Source organism: Schistocerca nitens, chromosome 10 (genome assembly GCF_023898315.1).
Source record: "Schistocerca nitens isolate TAMUIC-IGC-003100 chromosome 10, iqSchNite1.1, whole genome shotgun sequence".
Taxonomy (NCBI): domain Eukaryota; kingdom Metazoa; phylum Arthropoda; class Insecta; order Orthoptera; family Acrididae; genus Schistocerca; species Schistocerca nitens.
The window spans coordinates 176,086,722-176,108,614 of record NC_064623.1 but is presented as its reverse complement, the minus strand read 5'-3'; the positions used below and the strand labels follow the sequence as shown (position 1 = coordinate 176,108,614).

Here is a 21,893-nt window from a genome sequence, read left to right as displayed (position 1 = left end):
GCTAGCAATGTCCTAATTCTTGTTTATAAGCCTATCAAACTGCCATGTTAATGTCTCCAATAGCAACAATGTCACTTAATACAGATCAGTGGTGATAGTTCAATGATTTGTGTGTGTGTGTGTGTGTGTGTGTGTATGTGTGTGTGTGTGTGTGTGTGTGTGCGCGCGTGCGAGGGGCGGTCGAAAAGTTCCTAGCCTGAGATAGTTATCGTAATGTCTCGCACAAACATGACCACCTACTTTTATGGTGACCCTTTGTGGGTATGCAAGTCAAATTTTGCGGCTCCTGCTTCGTTACTTTTGCCCCTAGGATGTGTTGTATACTGTAGTGTAAGCAAAATGGCGAATATTGAGAGAATCAAGAAAAGTGCTGTGATTGAATATCTTTATTTGAAGGAAATGATGCCCACGGAAATTGTGGAGGACATGCGGAATACATTTAACGACAGTGCTGCATCTGATACAACAGCGAAAAACTGGGTGTCCAACGTCAAACATGGAAGAACGGGTGTGGAAGATGCACCAAGCAGTGGAAGGCCTGTCACTGTTACCACTGATGAAACAGTGATTGCAATTCACGATATGATTTTGCAGGATCGTCATACAACATTGCAACACATTGAAACCATATTTGGAATCTCCCATAGGCGTGCTCATGACACGTTTTGGGTCCTGAAAGACTTGAATGCAGATCAGAGAAGGGAAAATGTGCAGTGTTGTGAAGAAATTGTCCACCAAATTGAAGCAGATAAAGACGGATTTCTTGCAAGGTGTGTGACAATGGACGAAACCTGGGTTAACCACTTTTATCCTGAGACAAACTGAGTCACAACAACGGAAACATCCTTCAGCATCTACCCTCAAAAGGTTCCGGGTGCAAAAATCTGCCGGTAAGGTGGTGGCATCGGTCTTCTGGGATGCAGAAGGGGTAATTATGGTGGATTACTTGCAAAGGGGTGCAACTATCGATGCATCATACAACTGCACCCTCCTGCATCATTTGAGAGGAGAGGTAAAAGAAAGAAAGGCACAGAGTTCTTTTGCATCAGGACAGCACACTAGCACACAAAACCCTCGCAACACCGGAAACTCTGTGTGACTGCGGGTTTGAATTGTTACATCATCTGCCATATTTCCCAGATTTCGCTCCATCAGACTTTGTTCTTTTTCCCAAACCTAAAAAAAGACCTCAAAGGACAATGATAAAGTAGTGATTGATGCTGTTAATGCTCGGTTGGACTAAAAATCAAAGAATTTTTATTTGAATGGTTTGCAGAAGTTATCTCAGCATGCCTGCAAGTGTATTGGTGTACATGGGTATTATATTGAAACATAAATTGGTATTATGAAATTTCTGACATTCTATATTGGTTAGACTAGAAACTTTTTGACTCCCCCCCACCTCGTACATGTCAAAGTATGATAAACAAAACACAGGTTAAAATAATAACCAACCCATGTGTTGGTGATGCTGCATCTGGCTGGACACTTTTCAACAAAGAATACTGGCACCCAGCAACTACAAAGCAGAAGACAAATGCGAAAATGTCCCTGTAGAAGCCGAGCTGCAGGACGCGTGCACCCAGGGCGGCCACAGCGACTGCCAGGCAGAAAGACAGTGTCGCCTCAGCAAGTGTCAAGTTCCGGTCCAGCAGCGCCACTAAGGCGAGACGGTCAAAGCGGACCTGCAAAATGTACACACAAACATTAGGGGCAAGAAGCTCGTACTGTACCTCAGGCTTCCTGGCAGATTGAAAGTGTGTTCCAGAGTGGAACTTGAACCCAGACTCTGAGATTTTTCAATCAATGCACTTACTTAGTGACCTATCCAAGCACGAATTACCCGCACTGCTTTATTTCTGCCAGCACATCTCTCTTGTCTTCCAAACTTCACAGAAATTCTCCTGGACATGTGACTGGACTAGCACTCCTGCAGGAGAGGATATTTCAGAGAAATGACTTAGCCACATCGTAATAAGATATTTAAAACCTCTGTGGAGATTAGAATGCAGGAGCGAAGTACTGGCAGAATTAAAGCTGTGAGGGCAGGTTGTGAGTCGTGTTCATCCAATCGGACCATTGTCAATTAAAGGCAAGATTCCGGGTTTTAGTTTCAGTCTGGCACTGACTTTTAATCTGCCATCACGTTTCAAAGCAGCACACGATCCACTTTAGAGTGAAGGATCCATTATGTACTATTCCTACCAGGGAGGCAGCAGTTAGACTTCATGCTATGAAGTCCTTCAGCATGTAACCTTACAAATCTGGCCAAGTGCCATGTTACAGTTATACATCAAGTGAAAAACTGTCACTCTCAATTAGGTCAGGTGTTCATTTGTCATACAATATCAAAATCAATTTGATCTTTTTATCTTTACAATACTTAGCAGAGCACATGTTTGCTTTGTTATTTAGTCCTTTGATACTGGAAACACTGTTGAAAATAAAGAAAGAACAACATTAAACAAGTGTAACATTCATCACTGACAAAGCAATGAATGTTTAAAGGCATAAGAATGTGCACACAGAAGGGAAAAAAATACTTGTGTTTGACTCCAATAGAGTCAATGTGTAGTGTCATGAATACTGCAGTAAACACTGCCGTCACTTTCTCTTAAAGTAGGTAAATGTTTCAGTTTTCATGTTAGTGGCTGTTCTCGGCAAAATTGAAACAGTGAAATGAAAGGAAACAAGTCAAGGTCTGTCTTTTCAACAGCATTTATTACTTTTGCAATGTACATTTTGAAGTCGCAGCTCCAGTTATATAAAGATCTTCATTCTAATGTAAACTTTTGAGAAATATGTATATGCTAATGTATCCAATTACTTTTGTGTATGACATGACAATGAAGTAACTTCTGCACATTGTCTGTGTTACTATATAAAACTGTGTATGTTGAGATAACAGTGTACACCTTCTGACCAAGTCTATTACACCTCATCGGAGCACATCCAATGTTGCTCTCATTTTTGCTGAACGTTTGTCACCATGAACAGCATACTTGTTTCTATAATTCAAATACTCATCAAGCTAATGACACATTTGTGAACATTCTCAGTATGATTGTATTTTGGTTAGTAGATGAGAATTTGGTACAGTGTTGAATGCGAGGTCTAGCAATCTACCTGTTCACCAGCACATACTGTTTGCAAGATATCATTTATAAGGAAAGGAATCTGTGTTTGTAGTCTTTCCTGAATCCATATTGATACTTCAAAATCATCATAATGTTTACACTTGAAATATGCTCTAGACTGCTACAACTGACAGATGTCAACTGACAGCTCCGTAATTATGTTAATCTGAAATTTTAACATTTGTATGAACAGAAGTCATTTCCAGTCACATGGAACTGTTGACTGCACAAGCGACTGTTGATATATGAGCTGTAACAGGAGCTAATTACTTACTGTATTCAATGTAAAATCAAACATACCATCAGGGCCTGATGCCTTGAGTGATTTAGTGCAGTCTATATTTTTTTCTTTAATTCAGGGTTGCTAATTTCAGCAAGTCTCATTTGTGTGTCAGTGAGATAGTCAAACATTAATACTGTAGTATCCTCTTGCATGAATAAATTTTTAAACCTTGAATTTCATATTTCTGCTTTCTGGGTGCTGTCTTCAGTTTCAACAGATCGACAAGAGGGTGATAGGAAGATTTGGGCAGGTCAACTGGACTTTACATATGAACAAAATATCCAAAGATTTTTTAACAGATCTTTATGTACAAACGACTGCTTAGGTTTTACACACAGGCCTTCTTAAGGATGTACAAGATGCTATTAATTTTTCTCTAGTAGTTTTTATATACTCTCGTTTGTAGCGGGAGTGTAGTAGCTTATGTTTTTGCAACATTCATTGAATGTTGACACAATTAAGTGCAAAATGGTTGAAATGTGTCATTATGAAGACCCTCATAGATGCAAATATGAAAATAATTTCCAGTATGCCCAAACTATCTAGTGAACAGTAGTTTAACTACGATCTCTACTAAGAATCCCCAGTCATGCCGGAATCATCAGAACACACACGCACGAAGAAATGGGAAATCTCGAGAAACTGCACCCATTATTTTATCGGTGGCTACCTCTCAGGAAGTCCACCTGGAGAGAATCAGCCCCAAAGAATTAAATATCCCGCACTACAATAACTGAAAACTTACCTTGATATTTAGGCAGTGAAAAAGCTTGAGCTTGTAGTATCTGCGCGGGCGCCTGATGTCTTCCGAGGTGAGGCCGGCAGTAACGTCGGCCAGCCTGAAGCGCCCCGTCGCAGCAGCGGCACGTGTCAGTGTCACCTCCGTGTCCGTCTCGCTGGAGGCGGCCTGGTGTGCAGCTCCTGCTCCGATCCCCGCCTGCTGCCCAGCGGAGTTCCCGGTGCTGCGGTGAGGCGGTGGCGGAGACCTCCGCACCAGACGACATGTGTTGCCCCCAGGCTCCAGAAGGATGTGGAACGGCGACCGCTGCGAGGGAGGCATCACCTGTGTCAACAGTTTGTTTGAAATAGAACAAACTGTTCCTAGAACACACACACACAAACACACACACACACACACACACACACACACACACACACACACACACACACAAATATAAGAATATTGGTCAAAAAAATTGGGCACCTCTAGACATTATATTAATACCATGTAACACTGCCTAGCTTAATAATCATCATCTCAAATCAGTGAGGAAGAGAATCCTGAAGTTCCTTTTGATACACCAAAAGCCACTGAAGTCATTCCTTGATAATTAGGTACTGCAAACACTGAATTTCTTCGACATTGATTTCTATGTTTCAACCATTCCAGACATTTTCCATGGGATTATGACAGGGTGATTCATAGGGTAAGCTGAGGTGCAACGGGATTCCTAGTTTTCATTAAGCCAAGAATGTGTGTGTGCAACTGTGTCAACAAGGGTGTTGACACCTAAGAGGACTGAAGCATCAACTGATTATTCATCATGAAGAGGCATAAGAAAGAGCAAGTCCAGGTCACTGACAAAGATGAAATAAACATTCTGGTTCATATTCACAGTAAGCTGAATTAGTGGGCTGAAGTTACTGTACAAAACTCATCGTCATAATATCACAGACCCATCTCTGGCCTGTACTGCACCCTACACAACCTGCAATTTAAGAGGAGGTGGTACCGTCTATCTCCACCATGTTAAATGGACTGCCTTCAATGCATTTTTTCTCAAGAGTGTTAATAGTAGAACACTGAAATCTTTTTCACATTCATTTACAGTATTTGCTAACAAACGGGCATTTTTTAGACTATTGTATTAAAACTGTGGTTCTGAAAAATGTTTTAGCAATCACCCATTTGTCAAGCAAATTATTAAAATATATAAGGTCACAGGTTCCTTTATAATAGAGCCAGAAATCTAAAAAATGTTGCTTCATGCATGTGTACTAAGACAACTGACTGTTAGAATTTCAGCACTCTGGGATAAATGGTTTCAGAGAAGAGGTACATTAGCTAGAAAGAACAAAAGTTATGGGATATTGAGTTTAAAGTTTTATCACCCTTAGAGTGTCTTTAATATGGGCTGCTACACACTGATCATTTAAATTCACAGCTTCCTGCACTAAATAATTGTATTTCTGAAATGTTATGAAAAGGAAAGTTGCTACTCACCACATAGTGGAGATGCTGAGTCGCAGATAGGCACAACAAAAAGACTGTCACCAATAAAGCTTTTGGGCATTAAGGCCTTTTGTCAACAATAGACACACACACACACACACACACGACTCTGGAGTCTCATGCAACTGAATGAATGAGACTGCAGTCGTGTGTGATAGTTGCGTTTGTATTTGCGTGCACTTGCATGTTCTGCGACTCAGTATCTCCGCTAATGGTGAGCAGCAACTTTCCTTTTCATAATACTGTTACATTCCATCCTGGATTTTCCATTGTTTGATTTCTGAAATTTTGTAGTACAGCCTGGTAAGTTCATAATGACATATGAAGTTTTCCCTGCTGTTAACATCTTTCCAATCGTACCCACACCATACACAAACCTAATATTGTTTTCATTACATTCACTATCATATATATATATACATATATATATATAACAGAGGGAAACATTCCACGTGGAAAAAATATATCTAAAAAGAAAGATGATGAGACTTACCAAACAAAAGCGCTGGCAGGTCGATAGACACACAAACAAACACAAATATACACACAAAATTCAAGCTTTCGCAACAAACTGTTGCCTCATCAGGAAAGAGGGAAGGAGAGGGAAAGACGAAAGGATGTGGGTTTTAAGGGAGAGGGTAAGGAGTCATTCCAATCCCGGGAGCGGAAAGACTTACCTTAGGGGGAAAAAAGGACAGGTATACACTCGCACACACACACATATCCATCGATATGTGTGTGTGTGCGAGTGTATACCTGTCCTTTTTTCCCCCTAAGGTAAGTCTTTCCGCTCCCGGGATTGGAATGACTCCTTACCCTCTCCCTTAAAACCCACATCCTTTCGTCTTTCCCTCTCCTTCCCTCTTTCCTGATGAGGCAACAGTTTGTTGCGAAAGCTTGAATTTTGTGTGTATATTTGTGTTTGTTTGTGTGTCTATCGACCTGCCAGCGCTTTTGTTTGGTAAGTCTCATCATCTTTCTTTTTAGATATATATATATATATATATATATATATATATATATATATATATATGCTACATTATTACTGTAGGAAACAACTGAATGCAAAGCAACATACAGGGTCACTAATAGGTAAAAGTGCAAAGCAACAGGAAAAAATGTTCCTATACTTATGAATTCAGAGAAGACAAGTCACAGTGGAAAAAGTGGGAGTGTCTCACTCTGCAAGCTGCCATTTAAACTGACATTTAGGGCCTTTAAGTAAGGATTTGTTATAAAATACTTTCATATTTGCAAAATACAAACTTCATAATCACCAATAAAAAGAAATTTCATATTTTCACCATTTCCAAGGTACATTCTGCCCTCAAGTCTTCAGTGCACTTAAGAACTTGCACTGAGTGGAAAAGAGGCAAAATCACTACTCCTCAGACCGCACTACACGTCTCCAATCAGCTATTGTCCAACTTCTTTCTTGTTCAGCCCACTGAGGACATTTACTTACAACAACATAGGTGTGGTGTCACCGCCAGACACCACACTTGCTAGGTGGTAGCCTTTAAATCGGCCGCGGTCCGTTAGTATACGTCGGACCGGCGTGTCGCCACTATCAGTGATTGCAGACCGAGCGCCGCCACACGGCAGGTCTAGAGAGACTTCCTAGTACTCGCCCCAGTTGTACAACCGACTTTGCTAGCGATGGTTCACTGACAAAATACGCTCTCATTTGCCGAGACTATAATTAGCATAGCCTTCAGCTACGTCATTTGCTACGACCTAGCAAGGCGCCATTATCAGTTACTATTGATATTGATTCGTGTACCGTCAAGACCGACTTTCTTCATTAACGGATTAAAGTTAAGTATTCCACCAGCTACATCCGTTTTTCTAAATTCTAATTTCCTTGTCCTGTTCCAGACCTCACGCTAGCCTGCGTGAGCTAAAACGCGTGCCTTTCGACCTCCTTCTAGTAACACGGTGTTGGCTCTCCTGCCAACCAAAACATGAGCGACGAGGCACAACCGCGTTCTTCTTGAAACTGCCCTGATTTACTTGGGTAATGGCTTCGCCACAATCTCCAGATGTACTGTCCGAATTTTATCGCTTACAGAATCAGAAGACGCAGGCGTTACTGGATGCCCTTGGACAGCTCGTCCAGAATCAACGGGCAAATCAAAACGATGCAGCATCTGCCGCTCCACCGCTAACGCAGCCACAACACGCAGTTGCACCAACTTTTCGTCCTTTTGATGCTGCACTGGAAAGCTGGACGGAGTGGTCACGCCAATTTGGATTCCATCTCGCCACCTACAGAATTCAAGGTAACGAGCGGCGGCCTTTTTTGTTATCATCGGTCGGCGTCCAAACGTACCGTGTGATAGTCAAATTATTTCCCCGACACGACATAGCAACTCTGTCCTATGACGAAACTGTGTCTGCATTAGATGCATATTTCAAAGAATCAGTCAATGTAGTTGCGAAAAGGTATACCTTCTTTCGTACAAAACGTACGGCAGGTCAGACTAATCGGGAGTGGGTTGCAACTTTGCAAGGCCTTACTAGGGATTGTGCTTTTGAGTGTCAATGTGGACTCCCTTATTCAGACACTATGGTACATGATGCAACTGCACAGAACATTTCTGATGTTCGTATAAGGGAACAGATTTTGAAACTAGTCAATCCCTCCCTTCAACAAGTGATGGACATATTGGATCGACAGGACACACTTGACTTTGCTCAGGAATCATTTGAAACTTCACCAGCCGTGTGTCAGGTTAACCGGCCCGCCGGGCGAGCTGCATGGAGCAGTAAACAGCCCTCGCGGCCGGCCGTGCTGCTGCCGCCAGGCTCTCAGCCACATGTGCCGTGAAGGCAAGCAAATGCAGTGCTAAAATCATGCCCGCGCTGCGCTACTAGACATTCATGTGAGAATTGCCCGTCACGCCAGGCTATTTGCTTTTTCTGTAATAAAAAAGGACATGTTCTGAGCGTTTGCCAGAAAAAGCTCAGATCGGAAACTCACGACCATTCCAGGCCCTTTGCTTCGTGCCGAATTCGAACCAAGGATACTCCGGCTCGTGAAACTTCGCCCATGGAAATTCATGTAGTTCATTCCACTCCGCTCAGTGCCACTCTCTCTAACAGTGACTGTGTTCGTCCCACAAATAGTGTGCATCGACATCGCCGGAAATCCCGTCAAGTCGCACGGGATTATGTGCCAGTGACAGTTCACGTTGCACGAGACAGTCGCTCTTGTCGTCAGCAGGACAATAAACTTTTTGTAGACTTGGACATTAACGGCAAAGTGATACCATTCCAGCTCAATACCGGAGCTGCAGTTTCATTGATCAATCAAGACACGTACAAACAGCTGGGCACACCTCCGTTGCGTGCCGCAAATGTTAAGTTAACTAGTTATTCCGGTCAAGATATCCCTGTGTTAACAGTGCAGCCTCCTTGCAATATACAAAGGACAAACAAAACTTGTATCATTTTACGTCCTTCGTTCTTCTTCTGCAGTGAACTTGTTTGGTTTCGATTTATTTCAGTTGTTTAACTTGTCTATAGTAAATCAGGTCCTATCAGTGAACCAGACTGTGCCTTCAGACAGTGTTTCTCGTCTATATGAAGAATTTGCAGACATTTTTGCACCAGGCCTTGGTTGCATTACGAACTATAAAGCACATTTGGAACTGAAAGTAAACTCGCAACCGAAATTTTTCAGAGCGCGCAATGTTCCCCACGCATTGCATGATGAGGTTGCAAAAACATTACACGAATTGGAATCACAAGGTGTCATTGGACGTGTGCAGGATTCTCTCTGGGCATCACATTTAGTAATATTCCCAAAAACCTTCGGGAAAATTGAGACTTTGTGTGGACTTCAAAGCAACAGTGAATCCAGAACTCGTGATTGCAACTTTTCCTTTACCCCGCCCGGAAGATCTTTTTGACAAACTGTGCCCGGGTAAATATTTTTCGAAGTTGGACCTAGCAGATGCGTACTTGCAAATACTGGTGGACGAAGACTCCCAGCGCGTTTTGGTGGTTAACACGCATCTTGGTTTGTATCGATTCAAACGACTGCCATTCGGGTGTGCATCTGCCCCTGCATTGTTTCAGCAATATCTACAAACTGTTTGTGCATCGGTCCCTACTGCAGCAAACTATCTGGACGATATTGTGATCTCCGGAAAGACGGAAGAAGAACATTTAGCCAATCTCAGAACATTATTTCAGGTCTTGCGACAAAATGGTCTTTGCTTGAGGAAGGACAAATATGTGTTTTTTGCTCGTGACTTGCCCTATCTGGGACATGTACTCAATGCCCAAGGCACACATCCCAGTCCCGAGCACCTCCGTGCCATACAAGACTTGCCTTCGCCGCAGAATTTGAAGCAGCTACAGAGTGTGCTGGGAAAAATCAACTATTATCATAAATATGTGCCGCATGCCTCTTCCATTTCAGCTCCGCTTCATCGCTTACGCCGTAAAGGTGTTCCGTTCGTCTGGACGACGGAATGCGAACGCGCCTTTCGCCAGTTGAAATCGGCGTTGCTTTCCAGTACTTGCCTTACACCATTCGATCCCCAGAAGCCCCTTTTGTTGATGGTGGATGCATCGGATTTCGGGATCAGTGCTGTGCTTGCGCACAAAGATGGATCGCACGATCGCCCTATTGACTTTGCGTCCAAATTGCTCTCGTCTGTGCAAAGAAATTATTCACAGATCGAGAAAGAAGCATTGGCTCTCGTATTTGGTGTAACAAAGTTTCATAATTTCTTGTATGGTCATCACTTTACCATAATCACAGACTACAAACCTTTGACATCGCTTTTTCATCCAAACAAGCCTGTACCTCCACGTGCAGCGCAGAAATTCATTCGCTGCTCTATTTTCCTCTCGCAGTACCGCTACGATATCTTGTATCGGTCCACTGCTAAGCACGGAAACGCCAATGCGTTGTCCCGTTTGCCTGTTGCTGAGGATTCCTCCGAACTTGCTTGCATGTTCATTGATTTGGCAATCGAGGACGTGGTCGAATCCTTTCCGATTGATTTTCGTCACGTAGCTACTGGCACAGCTGCCGACCCTGTCCTTGCTACCGTTCCGCGTTTTGTTGCTACACAATGGCCCTTGCTCACAAGGAGAGACTTTTTGTTCGGCGTGGTGTTTTGCTGTTGCGTTCTGATAATGATCAGTCCAGGGTCGTGGTCCCAAGTTTGTTACAGTCCTCTGTCTTACAGCTTCTCCACCAAGGACATTGGGGTATAGTGAGAACGAAACAACTTGCTCGTCACCACTGTACTTGGTTCGGAATCGCTGCCGCGATTACGAATATGTGCTCTTCTTGCATGGTGTGTGTCGAACAACAATCAGCACCACCGCGGAAATTCTTTGCATGGCCAAAAGCCACTTCCCCTTGGCAACGCTTACACATCGATTTTGCTGGTCCATTCTGGAATGCTCGATGGTTGGTTGTGGTAGATTCATTCAGTAATTTTCCTTTTGTTGTCCGGATGTCTTCCACGACGTCATCTGCCACCATCCAAGCGTTATCTGCTATCTTTTGCCTTGAAGGTCTTCCACGGACTATTGTTTCTGACAATGGCCCACAATTCATGTCCGCAGACTTTCAGTCATTCTGCAAGGCCAATGGTATTCAACATCTGACATCCACGCCATTTTCGCCACAGTCAAACGGTGCCGCTGAACGATTGGTCAGGACTTTCAAGTCACAGATGTTGAAGCTGAAAGAGTCGCATTCTCGGGAGGACGCGTTATTGCTCTTACTGTCCTAGTGTCGCTCTCAGCCCCGAGATGGTCGCTCGCCGGCTGAGTTGCTCCACGGTCGTCATCATTGAACCTTGATGTCTTTGCTACATCCGCCACTTCAGGTTCCTGTGTAGCGGCAGACACCTGCTTTTGCTCCGGGCGACGTTGTCTACTATCGTCACTATCGAGGTTCACGGCGTTGGCTCGAAGGGCGCATTCTTCGCTGCCTCGGCCGCGCTATGTATCTGGTTTTGGGGGCCTCTGGTGAGGTGCACCAGCATCTCAACCAGCTGCGCCTCTGTCGTCATATGGGATCTGCCGCTCACTGTCTACTTTCAGCGATGGTGCCATCCAGTCAGCACCTTGGGGACCCATCTACTGGCTCGCCTCAGCCCCAGGTGTTACCGACGCTGCCTTCCATTTTGCCCCATGGCGATGCGCCGCCGCCGCCGCTGCCTGTTCTCCCGCCGTCGACGCCTGCAGTGGACGCTTCGCTACAGCCGCCGGGCGCCTCCCTGGGTCACGCGCCGCCAATCGCTTCCCGGGACCAGTTGTCCTCCGACATGGAACTCTTGCCCGCTGCGGACCATATGTCATCTTCGCCTGTCGGGTGCCCCAGCCCGATGGAGGTCGACCCTTCGGCCCCTCCTGTCTCTCTGCGGACGCATACACCTCATGTGTACTCTGGAGCAGGTTTTCAGGCGTTTCCTAGCTCCCCGCGGACCGAATGGCAGGGTGCGGGTGGCACAGCCTCGCCTGTTGTTAGGCTCCCCACCTCGTCGCATACATCAACATGAGATCCTCCCCACAGCATGCGGAAGCCTTATGCCACAAACGTATGCCGATTTGCGGGGGAGGAATGTGGTGTCACCGCCAGACACCACACTTGCTAGGTGGTAGCCATTAAATCAGCCGCGGTCCGTTAGTATACGTCTGACTCCCATGTCGCCACTATCAGTGATTGCAGACCGAGCACCGCCACACGGCAGGTCTAGAGAGACTTCCTAGTACTCGCCCCAGTTGCACAACCAACTTTGCTAGCAATGGTTCACTGACAAAATACGCTCCCATTTGCCGAGACGATAGTTTAACATAGCCTTCAGCTACGTCATTTGCTACGACCTAGCAAGGTGCCATTTTCAGTTAACATTGATATTATGAATAATGTACCGGCAAGACCGACGTTTTTCTAAATTCTAATTTCCTTGTCCTGTTCCAGACCTCACGCCAGCCTGCATGAGCTAAAACGCGTGCCTTTCCTGCCAACCAAAACAATAGGGATATGTTGTTGTAAGTAAATGGCCTTTTGTGAAGCACCAGACTCAAAATATTCACTGCATGAAGCCCTCTTCACATATACTCAGTCAGAAACCAGTTGAGACGGATCTGAATTCAATGATAGTAGCAATTTGTGTTACGTTCGAAACCAGTTGTCATTGACAAGACATGACACTTGTCTCCAGTTCCTGTCACTGTCCTTACGCCACCTTGCGCAGCTGCAAGCGGCACATCACGATTTGTAGGCACATTGGACAGTTTGTGTTGATACATCAAAAAGAGGGGCAACTTGAGAAATGAGTTTTGACGCAACTTATGTTAGTATACTGAATAACGTGTGTGTCAATGGCACAAGCTTCTGTTAGGTCTCACAGCTATGGTGGTAAATTGTAGACTGAATGAATAGTTGGACAAGGATATTCTATACCACCCATACCACCCAAACTACCCTCAGCTGCCATGGAGTAACTTTTTAGATTCTTTAATTGGAACACTGAATAACAAATGTGCATTGATGAAACATATGTGAAGCACCTTCATTTTTCTGCAGAACTGTACTGCTTTGCCACACAATATAGTCATCTAGCCTAGCAAGTACTGTCATGACTGTATTAAGAGCACACTATCTGGCAACAGTGGACTCTACACTGCGTTCATTAGCTTGTCAAGTGTCTGTACTTTTATGGAATATACTGGCATGATTAAAATGTTCATTTTAATGGGGTATTATCAAGTGCTTTTGACAATACACAGTAATGTTTGGGCAGTACAGAGAGACTGTGGGTGACTGGTTGCCATGAATGGCCAGTTATTAAGTTCCTGGGTGCAAGCACACATTTAGACTCCCAGTTTTGTGAAGATACAAGTGATAGGAACTATGAGTTAAGAAAAGTAATGTGTTTCTACAGATGTGCATGAGCAGAGGTCAGCATTTTATTAAGGGACTAAATTACTATTTTGTAAATTATGACCTATTAAAATGGCTTACCCCAAAATGAAAGTAGAACTGTAATAGAGATTAGCCATGCAAAATTTTAATCAGTATATGGGCAGACTTTAAGTGTGATTTCAATACATGTAGAATTCGTACAAACTGTTGATTTTCAGAAAATGCACCACTTAGTAAGTAATGAGCATTACTCTTGTTCGTGTTAGGCATTATTGGTGGTTTTTATGTTTCCCATTCTTTTCATGTATGTATTGTCTCTAGTGTAGGAACTAGATACACACAAGTTTCCAGCTGACTTTCTGTTACATACGCATTTCACAGGATATAACCTATCTTCCTTGCACTTACCTTGCAACAGAGTTAAAGGTCAGGTGCATTCCACAGCAAGCAAAGTCATGTCCAGTGAAATGCCAGAGCTAATGGGCAAATGGAAACAGAAAACACGTAATCCACTGACATACCTAACATGACTAAGTGAAGCGTGTTTGTTTCAAACAAAATAAACTTTCAACTGTATGAGACAGATAATTTTTATTCTTATCTCCATGATAAACGTAACTGAAGTAGCAACTAAGGCAGAACAGTTGCAACTATTCGTAAAATTGTAAGTACAATGGCCTGTAATTATCTCCGACCTCCAGCTTATATAGCACACGCCTGTAATATGCACTATGACAGTGCAACACTGCTTGTTAGTGTACTACATTCTACCACAATTACTCACTGTCTCCAGTATGTACAGCCCGTGCCCGTGGTACGGCAGCAGGGGGGCGGCAACTCCTGCCTTCACCCGCCCGCCGCTGCCGCCGCCCGAAGTCGCCGACACAGTCGACGAGTTGCTGGGGCTCTCCTCCCCGACTTCTGCCGCCGCAGCTGCCGCTGCCACAGCTATGGGCATCACGCCGTGGTTTGCCGTGCCGGCCCCACGCTCGTGAAACGTGTACGACATCCAGTTTCCGTGCTCGTCGCGAAAGCAGTGGACCGCACCTTCCGTCGTGTCGTCATGCGAAGTCGCGATGTGCGTGCCAGCTCCCCCTGAAATGGCCGACGCCAGCGCCTCCATGGGGGTGTAAGTCGACGGCGGACAGGAACTGTTATTCCCGCCCGGCGGGGAAGTGGCCACAGGTGTGGACGAGGTCGCGAGTGGCGGATCGCGCACGACTCCGGGTCTCGACCTGCGACGACAGTCGTCGATCACGTAACAAAATATCCCAGTTGCCCAGCCATTTTCCATGCAACCTTTTGGCAACTTCTGAAACTGACTTTTTACACTGCAGAAAGCCATGATCTTAAATGTGCTTAGCAGACAGTGTAACAAACACATTCTGAAGTCACCATCAGATGATCTACTTAAAGGCTATGAAACAAAAGCAGTAGTAAAATACTAAGAAAATAAATTACAAACTCAATTCAATTCCTGTACATTTTAATGCATAATACGGTAACTTGCCAAAGTAGAAGTGAACAGTATATACGTACCTGCACCCTGATCTCTGACACTAGTGTTGCAGATACGTTTACCCCGTACATGCCTATCGTAACCTATTCACTTGTACTCGCACAGGTTACTGCGTAATGCATTAGAGTGCATAGAAATTAATTTGAGTTCAGTACACCATTTCAAATTAAAAATTAAAATACATAATTTTCCTACGTAAAGCAAATAGAAAATTGACACACAGCAAAGCTACCATTACGAAGCAGTTAACATAGTAAATTAAATGTAGCTGTGTCAACTTCCCCACACAGCACAAAAGAAACACCGCAAAATTGATATCAGCATAAATAAACGTTTGAATCTTGTAGCCCAGTATTCAAACTCATATGCTTCCACTTTACGCTAGTTGAACTCCTATCAACTCATAAATGCTTCTTCCATACTGCGAGCTGCTGTCTTTACTACTTTCAATACTTGTATTCCATATTTGTATTCAACCCAGGATTTTCCATTTCTGTATTAAAATGCTAACTACCACTAGTTGTGCCCTGAAATGTGGAATATCCTACCACTATCCTTCCCCCATGAACCATGGACCTTGCCGTTGGTGGGGAGGCTTGCGTGCCTCAGCAATACAGATGGCCGTACCGTGGGTGCAACCACAACGGAGGGGTATCTGTTGAGAGGCCAGACAAACATGTGGTTCCTGAGAGGGGCAGCAGCCTTTTCAGTAGTTGCAGGGGCAACAGTCTGGATGATTGACTGATCTAGCCTTGTAACACTAACCAAAACGGCCTTACTGTGCTGCGAACGGCTGAAAGAAAGGGGAAACTACAGCCGTAATTTTTCCCGAGGACATGCAGCTTTACTGTATGATTAAATGATGATGGCATCCTCTTGGGTAAAATATTCCGGAGGTAAAATAGTCCCCCATTCGGATCTCCGGGCGGGGACTACTCAAGAGGACGTCAGGAGAAAGAAAACTGGCATTCTACAGATCGGAGCGTGGAATGTCAGATCCCTTAATCGGGCAGGTAGGTTAGAAAATTTAAAAAGGGAAATGGATAGGTTAAAGTTAGATATAGTGGGAATTAGTGAAGTTCGGTGGCAGGAGGAACAAGACTTTTGGTCAGGTGATTACAGGGTTATAAATACAAAATCAAATAGGGGTAATGCAGGAGTAGGTTTAATAATGAATAAAAAAATAGGAGTGCAGGTTAGCTACTACAAACAGCATAGTAAACGCATTATTGTGGCCAAGATAGACACAAAACCCATGCCTACTACAGTAGTACAAGTTTATATGCCAACTAGCTCTGCAGATGATGAAGAAATTGATGAAACGTATGACGAGATAAAAGAAATTATTCAGGTAGTGAAGGGAGACGAAAATTTAATAGTCATGGGTGACTGGAATTCGTCAGTAGGAAAATGGAGAGAAGGAAACATAGTAGGTGAATATGGATTGGGGGGAAAAATGAAAGAGGTAGCCGCCTTGTAGAATTTTGCACAGAGCATAACTTAATCATAGCTAACACTTGGTTCAAGAATCATAAAAGAAGGTTGTATACCTGGAAGAATCCTGGATATACTAAAAGGTATCAGATAGATTATATAATAGTAAGACAGAGATTTAGGAAGCAGGCTTTAAATTGTAAGACATTTCCAGGGGCAGATGTGGATTCTGACCACAGTCTATTGGTTATGAACTGCAGATCGAAAATGAAGAAACTGCAAAAAGGTGGGAATTTAAGGAGATGGGACCTGGATAAACTGAAAGAACCAGAGGTTGTAGAGAGTTTCAGGGAGAGCATAAGGGAACAATTGACAGGAATGGGGGAAAGAAATACAGTAGAAGAAGAATGGGTAGCTCTGACGGATGAAGTAGTGAAGCAGAGGATCAAGTAGGTAAAAAGACGAGGGCTAATAGAAATCCTTGGGTAACAGAAGAAATATTGAATTTAATTGATGAAAGGAGAAAATATAAAAATGCAGTAAATGAAGCAGGCAAAAAGGAATACAAACGTCTCAAAAATGAGATCGACAGGAAGTGCAAAATGGCTAAGCAGGGATGGCTAGAGGACAAATGTAAGGATGTAGAGGCTTGTCTCACTAGGGGTAAGATAGATACTGCCTACAGGAAAATTAAAGAGACCTTTGGAGATAAGAGAACCACTTGTATGATTATCAAGAGCTCAGATGGAAACCCAGTTCTAAGCAAAAAAGAGAAGGCAGAAAGGTGGAAGGAGTATATAGAGGGTTTATACAAGGGCGATGTACTTGAGGACAATATTATGGAAATGGAAGAGGATGTAGATGAAGACGAAATGGGAGATAAGATACTGTGTGAAGAGTTTGACAGAGCACTGAAAGACCTGAGTCGAAACAAGGCCCCGGGAGTAGACAACATTCCATTAGAACTACTGATGGCCTTGGGAGAGCCAGTCATGACAAAACTCTACCATCTGGTGAGCAAGATGTATGAGACAGGCGAAATACCCACAGACTTCAAGAAGAATATAATAATTCCAATCCCAAAGAAAGCAGGTGTTGACAGATGTGAAAATTACTGAACTATCAGTTTAATAAGTCACGGCTGCAAAATATTAACGCGAATTCTTTACAGACGAATGGAAAAACTGGTAGAAGAAGACCTCGGGGAAGATCAGTTTGGATTCCATAGAAATGTTGGAACACGTGAGGCAATACTAACCTTACGACTTATCTTAGAAGAAAGATTAAGAAAAGGCAAACCTACACTTCTAGCATTTGTAGACTTAGAGAAAGCTTTTGACAACGTTAACTGGAATACTCTCTTTCAAATTCTGAAGGTGGCAGGGGTAAAATACAGGGAGCGAAAGGCTATTTACAATTTGTACAGAAACCAGATGGCAGTTATAAGAGTTGAGGGGCATGAAAGGGAAGCAGTGGTTGGGAATGGAGTGAGACAGGGTTGTAGCCTCTCCCCAATGTTATTCAATCTGTATATTGAGCAATCAGTAAAGGAAACAAAAGAAAAATTCGGAGTAGGTATTAAAATTCATGGAGAAGAAGTAAAAACTTTGAGGTTCGCCGATGACATTGTAATTCTGTCAGAGACAGCAAAAGACTTGGAAGAGCAGTTGAACGGAATGGACAGTGTCTTGAAAGGAGGATATAAGATGAACATCAACAAAAGCAAAACGACGATAATGGAATGTAGTCAAATTAAATCGGGTGATACTGAGGGGATTAGATTAGGAAATGAGACACTTAAAGTAGTAAAGGAGTTTTGCTATTTAGGGAGTAAAATAACTGATGATGGTCGAAGTAGAGAGGATATAAAATGTAGACTGGCAATGGCAAGGAAATCGTTTCTGAAGAAGAGAAATTTGTTAACATCGAGTATAGATTTAAGTGTCAGGAAGTCGTTTCTGAAAGTATCTGTATGGAGTGTAGCCATGTATGGAAGTGAAACATGGACGATAACCAGTTTGGACAAGAAGAGAATAGAAGCTTTCGAAATGTGGTGCTACAGAAGAATGCTGAAGATAAGGTGGGTAGATCACGTAACTAATGAGGAGGTATTGAATAGAATTGGGGAGAAGAGGAGTTTGTGGCACAACTTGACTAGAAGAAGGGATCGGTTGGTAGGACATGTTTTAGGCATCAAGGGATCACAAATTTAGCATTGGAGGGCATCGTGGAGGGTAAAAATCATAGAGGGAGTCCAAGATGAATACACTAAGCAGATTCAGAAGGATGTAGGTTGCAGTAGGTACTAGGAGATGAAGAACCTTGCACAGGATAGAGTAGCATGGAGAGCTGCATCAAACCAGTCTCAGGACTGAAGACCACAACAACAACAACATCCTGCCCACTCCTTCCACAGTGATATTCCGCCACCCACCAAACCTACACAATATCCTTGTCCATTCCTAATCCACCCCATCTCCCACATCCTTGCCTTGTGGCTGATATCTCTGTAATAGAGCTAGATTCAAGACCTATCCCATACCACCACCACCACCACCACCACCACCACCACCACCACCTACTCCATTCCAGTTACAAGCAACATCTATCTCATCAATGGCAGGGCTACCTGTGAAGTCAGTCATATGATCTACAAGTTAAGCTGCAACTACCGTGCTGCATTCTACATGGGCAAGACAACCAACAAGCTGTCTGTCCATATGAATGAGCACCGATAAACAGTGGCCGAGAGACAGCTGGGCCATCCAGTTGCCGAGCATGCTGCCCAAACAACGTTTTTCATATCAATGACTGCTTCATAGCCTGCATCATGTGGATCCTTCCAACCAACAGCAGTTTTACTCTATTGTGCATGTGGGAACTCTCCCTGCAATTTCCGTAATCCCTCTCCAGTCAAAGACATTCTCACCCAGCTATCCCCTTCTCTGCTCCCACTCCGGAACTTCACAGCTTTGTATTCCACCAGTACACCCGCTGTCTTTTTCCCCATTCACTTCTCTCCTCTCCAACTTCCACCCCCCTCCCCCCCCACCCCCATCCCGACAGCACTTAGCTGCCCTAACCTCCTGTCGCCATCACTCCCTGCATGCTCCCTAAAGCAGCACTTCACCCACCCTCCCCCACATCTACCCTGCTACCCATTCCCCTCCCCGACCCAGCCTCCTCGTCATCCCCACCACCCAGACTGCTTCTTCCATTATGTGCAGTTGCTCACAGGGCAGCCTCAGAGCCCAGAGACAGTGGTCATGTGTGTGTGGGTTGTGCTTGCGTGTGTGTGTGTGTGTGTGTGTGTGTGTGTGTGTGTGTGTGATATGTCTATTTAGAAGAAGACCTTTTGGCTGGAAGACCTTTTGGCATGTTTAGCAGTCTCTTTGTTGTGCCTCTCTGTGATTCAACGTCCCCTCTATATGGTGAGTAGCAGTATATTCTTTTCACAATATTATCATTATTCCATGCTGGATTTTTCTTTTGTATAAGAATTGTACATCCATTGGTTTACATTTCTTTTCTCCTTAAAGCTTTTAACATCACTTTTTCTCCGATGCCTGTTATGCGTCTCTGTGAAGTGACCAACAGCAATCTCCCGTCACATTTACATCTACAAACACATTACAAAAATAGTCTATGAAGTGTACAGCAGAGGGTACTTATCATTGTACCACATGTTAAGAGTTTCTTCCCGTTCTACTCACTTAAGGAGATCAGAGAGGGTGACTCCTTATTTGCCTCTATGCATGCCATAATTAGTGTAACTGTGTCTTCGTGGTCGCTCTGGGAGCAATACATAGAGGGTTGTAGTAAATTCTTCACTTCATATGGGTTCTTAAAACTTTGTTAAGTATGCTATCACAAGATAACAAACTTCTACATTCCAGCATCTGCCAATTAATGTTCTCATCTAATATTAACAAAACATTTTTGTGGCTCTTATTTGAATATGTTCAATATAACCCATTAGTCTTATCTGTTAAGGGTCCCACACATATGAGCAGTATTTTAAGACGGGTATTCTAGTGGTCCTAATACCCACTTCCCATTACCAAAAACAATCCAGGTGACTGTCGAAAAAGTGTACGTTGAGGCTCATCAAACAACTTAAAGTATTGAACTTTCCCATCATGACAGCTGAAAAAGAAACATATAGTGTGGGTACTTTTTGTTACCTAAGAACTTAGATAGATTATATAATGGTAAGACAGAGATTTAGGAAGCAGGCTTTAAATTGTAAGACATTTCCAGGGGCAGATGTGGATTCTGACCACAGTCTATTGGTTATGAACTGCAGATCGAAAATGAAGAAACTGCAAAAAGGTGGGAATTTAAGGAGATGGGACCTGGATAAACTGAAAGAACCAGAGGTTGTAGAGAGTTTCAGGGAGAGCATAAGGGAACAATTGACAGGAATGGGGGAAAGAAATACAGTAGAAGAAGAATGGGTAGCTCTGACGGATGAAGTAGTGAAGCAGAGGATCAAGTAGGTAAAAAGACGAGGGCTAATAGAAATCCTTGGGTAACAGAAGAAATATTGAATTTAATTGATGAAAGGAGAAAATATAAAAATGCAGTAAATGAAGCAGGCAAAAAGGAATATAAACGTCTCAAAAATGAGATCGACAGGAAGTGCAAAATGGCTAAGCAGGGATGGCTAGAGGACAAATGTAAGGATGTAGAGGCTTATCTTACTAGGGGTAAGATAGATACTGCCTACAGGAAAATTAAAGAGACCTTTGGAGATAAGAGAACAACCACTTGTATGAATATCAAGAGCTCAGATGGAAACCCAGTTCTAAGCAAAGAAGGGAAAGCAGAAAGGTGGAAGGAGTATATAGAGGGTCTATACAAGGGCGATGTACTTGAGGACAATATTATGGAAATGGAAGAGGATGTAGATGAAGATGAAATGGGAGATACGATACTGCGTGAAGAGTTTGACAGAGCACTGAAAGACCTGAATCGAAACATGGCCCCCGGAGTAGACAACATTCCATTGGAACTACTGGCGGCCTTGGGAGAGCCAGTCCTGACAAAACTCTACCATCTGGTGAGCAAGATGTATGAAACAGGCGAATTCCCTCAGACTTCAAGAAGAATATAATAATTCCAATCCCAAAGAAAGCAGGTGTTGACAGATGTGAAAATTACCGAACTATCAGTTTAATAAGCCACGGCTGCAAAATACTAACGCGAGTTGTTTACAGACGAATGGAAAAACTAGTAGAAGTCGGCCTCGGGGAAGATCAGTTTGGATTCCATAGAAATACTGGAACATGTGAGGCAATACTGACCTTACGACTTATCTTAGAAGAAAGATTAAGGAAAGGCAAACCTACGTTTCTAGCATTTGTAGACTTAGAGAAAGCTTT

General features: G+C 43.4%; 1 protein-coding gene across 1 annotated transcript in view; it reads right to left on the bottom strand.

Moving 5' to 3' along the window:
- Window positions 1-21,893, bottom strand: part of LOC126209973 (pecanex-like protein 1) — a 299,631-nt gene that overhangs the window by 137,783 nt on the left and 139,955 nt on the right. The window contains exons 17-19 of the mRNA XM_049939084.1: window positions 14,341-14,791; window positions 4,166-4,483; window positions 1,456-1,685 (exon numbers count right to left, since the gene is read on the bottom strand). Coding sequence (XP_049795041.1) covers window positions 1,456-1,685; window positions 4,166-4,483; window positions 14,341-14,791 — 999 coding nt within the window. The remainder of the gene's footprint in view (window positions 1-1,455; window positions 1,686-4,165; window positions 4,484-14,340; window positions 14,792-21,893) is intronic.